The 2272-nt window shown below is 66.7% G+C and overlaps 1 protein-coding gene across 1 annotated transcript; it reads left to right on the top strand.

The window, feature by feature from the left end:
* Positions 1 to 372: 372 nt before the first annotated feature.
* SP6 (Sp6 transcription factor) lies at positions 373 to 1470 on the top strand. The gene has a single exon (XM_065422563.1). The coding sequence runs from the start codon at positions 373 to 375 to the stop codon at positions 1468 to 1470; it is 1098 nt and encodes a 365-aa protein (XP_065278635.1).
* Positions 1471 to 2272: the final 802 nt, after the last annotated feature.

Below are 2272 nucleotides of genomic sequence, written 5' to 3'. Positions count from 1 at the left end.
CAAGGTCTTGTTGTTGTCCTGGTGGCACAGCCATATGAGAAAGGAGCAGTCTCTGGGCCAGATTCATCCCTGATGCAAATCCACTGAAATCAATGGGGTTACACCCAGGATATATTTGGTGTCCTGTGCCGAGCTCGGTGCAGAGAGGGGCTCAGCGGGATCCCAGCCCCCGGTGAAACAAGTGACCTGGCCCAGACCCATCTCTGGCTCCATGGTTGAAGGGGAAACTTGGGCCAGTTCCAAGGGAAGGCAGCGCAGGGTTAATTGCATGGGAGGGGAATGAGCATGACTCCGGACTCAGACCCCTTCCTCTCCCTCTCTCTCTCCCGCTCCAGGTCTGCCGGAGCTGCGGCCCCCCTCTGGAGTCCAGCGATGCTCACAGCCGTCTGCGGCTCTCTTGCCAACCAGCGCTCGGACACGCCGCGCGCCTCCTCCCCGCGCTTGGACCTGCAGCCCCTGCAGCCCTACCAGCCCCACGCCAGCTCCGAGGCGGGCGGCGACTTCCCCTCCCCTCTCCAGCCCACGGAGGTCCAGAACCTGCCCTTGGTGGGCCCCGGGGTGGAGTTCACGGCCGCCCCCAGCTACGATCTGCATGGCTCTTCGAGGCTAGACCTGGATGGTGACAGCCTGCTGGCCCCCGGCACGTACTCCAAGCTCCTGCAGCCGCCTCCCGAAATGGCCCACCCCTACGAGCCCTGGTTCAGGCCCTCGCACCCCAGCAACGCCGCCGAGGACGGCGGCGTGAATCCCTGGTGGGACCTCCATGCCGGATCCAGCTGGATGGATCTGCCGCCGGGTCAAGGCGGCCTGCAAGCCCCTGGCCCGGCGGGCGGACTCCAGCCGGCGCTGGGGGGTTACGGCTCCGCTGAGCACCAGCTCTGTGGCCCGCCGCATCACCTCCTGCCCTCGGCCCAGCACCTGATGGGCCAGGAAGAGCTGAAGCCACTCGCCTCGCCTCCCGAGCAGGCTGTGGACGGTACCGCTAGGCCGAAGAGCTCGAGGCGATCGGTGCCCCGGAGCGCCGGGCAGGCAGTGTGCCGCTGCCCGAACTGCCAGGAGGCCGAGAGGGTGGGTCCGGGCCCGGACGGGGCCAAGAAGAAGCATCTGCACAACTGCCACATCCCCGGCTGCGGCAAGGCCTACGCCAAGACCTCCCACCTGAAAGCCCATCTGCGGTGGCACAGCGGGGACCGGCCCTTCGTCTGCAACTGGCTCTTCTGTGGCAAGCGCTTCACCCGCTCCGACGAGCTGCAGCGGCACCTCCAGACCCACACGGGGACCAAGAAGTTCACCTGCCCCGTGTGCAGCCGGGTCTTCATGAGGAGCGACCACCTCAGCAAGCACATGAAGACGCATGAGGGGGCCAAAGAGGGAGCGGAGAGGGAGGGCAAGGGCGGGGCAGATCCTCCGGGGAAAGGCAAGAGGGAGCCCGAGGCTGGCAGCTCCAGCCCCGCGACCCAGCCCAACTGAGCTTCTCCCCCTCCGAGATGCCCCCCTCCTCTCTCCGGTACCGCAGGATGGACGCTCCCTACCCGGCGCCGGGTCTCCCCGGGCGGGGCCGCGCTCTGGGCCGTGGTCCCTGGGCCGGGGCGTACGTGGCTGTGTCCTCCGAGCAAGAAGCTATTTATTCTGTAGGAGGAAAGGATGCAATCTCGGTGCGTTGGGCACGGGGCCTCTCCTCCCATGGGGGGCTGGGAGGGTCCGGCCCGGGGGCTGGTCTCCGAACCGGAAGAGGGAGGGTGTTAAGGGCTGGGACCTTTTTTTTTTGAAGGATCTGAGTTGAGGGATTGTGCCGATGGGGTGGGGGTAGGGGGCAGGAGGAGGGGGGCGGCCCCATGCAAAGCGGTGGGGGGAGGGATGTCTCCGGCGGAGGCTGGGGCCCCGGGTCCAGATGCTCCCCGCTGAACAGCAAAATCCGAGTCTGGAGAGCTGTGCTCCGGGCTTAGCTGGCAGAAGACGCTGTAACGGAGGGTGGTCTTAAACCCCCTACCTCCCCCATCCACCGCCTCTCCCCTCCCTGCCCCATTTTCTCCTCTTCCCCTCCCCAACTCCTCTTCCAGCCCCCCCACCCCACCCCGCTGTGCACTTCGCACTCCACCCTGCAAAATGACCCTCCTGGCCCTGCCTGGGAAGCGCCCAGAAGCCAGCTCCTGCCCTGGGGGGGTTTCGCTCGGCTGGTTCGCTCTCGCTGGGCTGCGGAAGCTTCCCCACTTGCTCGGGGATCCGCCCGCCCCCTGCTTTGTGCTACTACGACTTCTGGCACGAGGGAGCC

Source organism: Emys orbicularis, chromosome 25 (genome assembly GCF_028017835.1).
Source record: "Emys orbicularis isolate rEmyOrb1 chromosome 25, rEmyOrb1.hap1, whole genome shotgun sequence".
Classification (NCBI taxonomy): domain Eukaryota; kingdom Metazoa; phylum Chordata; order Testudines; family Emydidae; genus Emys; species Emys orbicularis.
Note: the sequence above shows the minus strand (reverse complement) of the source record. Positions and strands in the feature narration are given on the sequence as shown.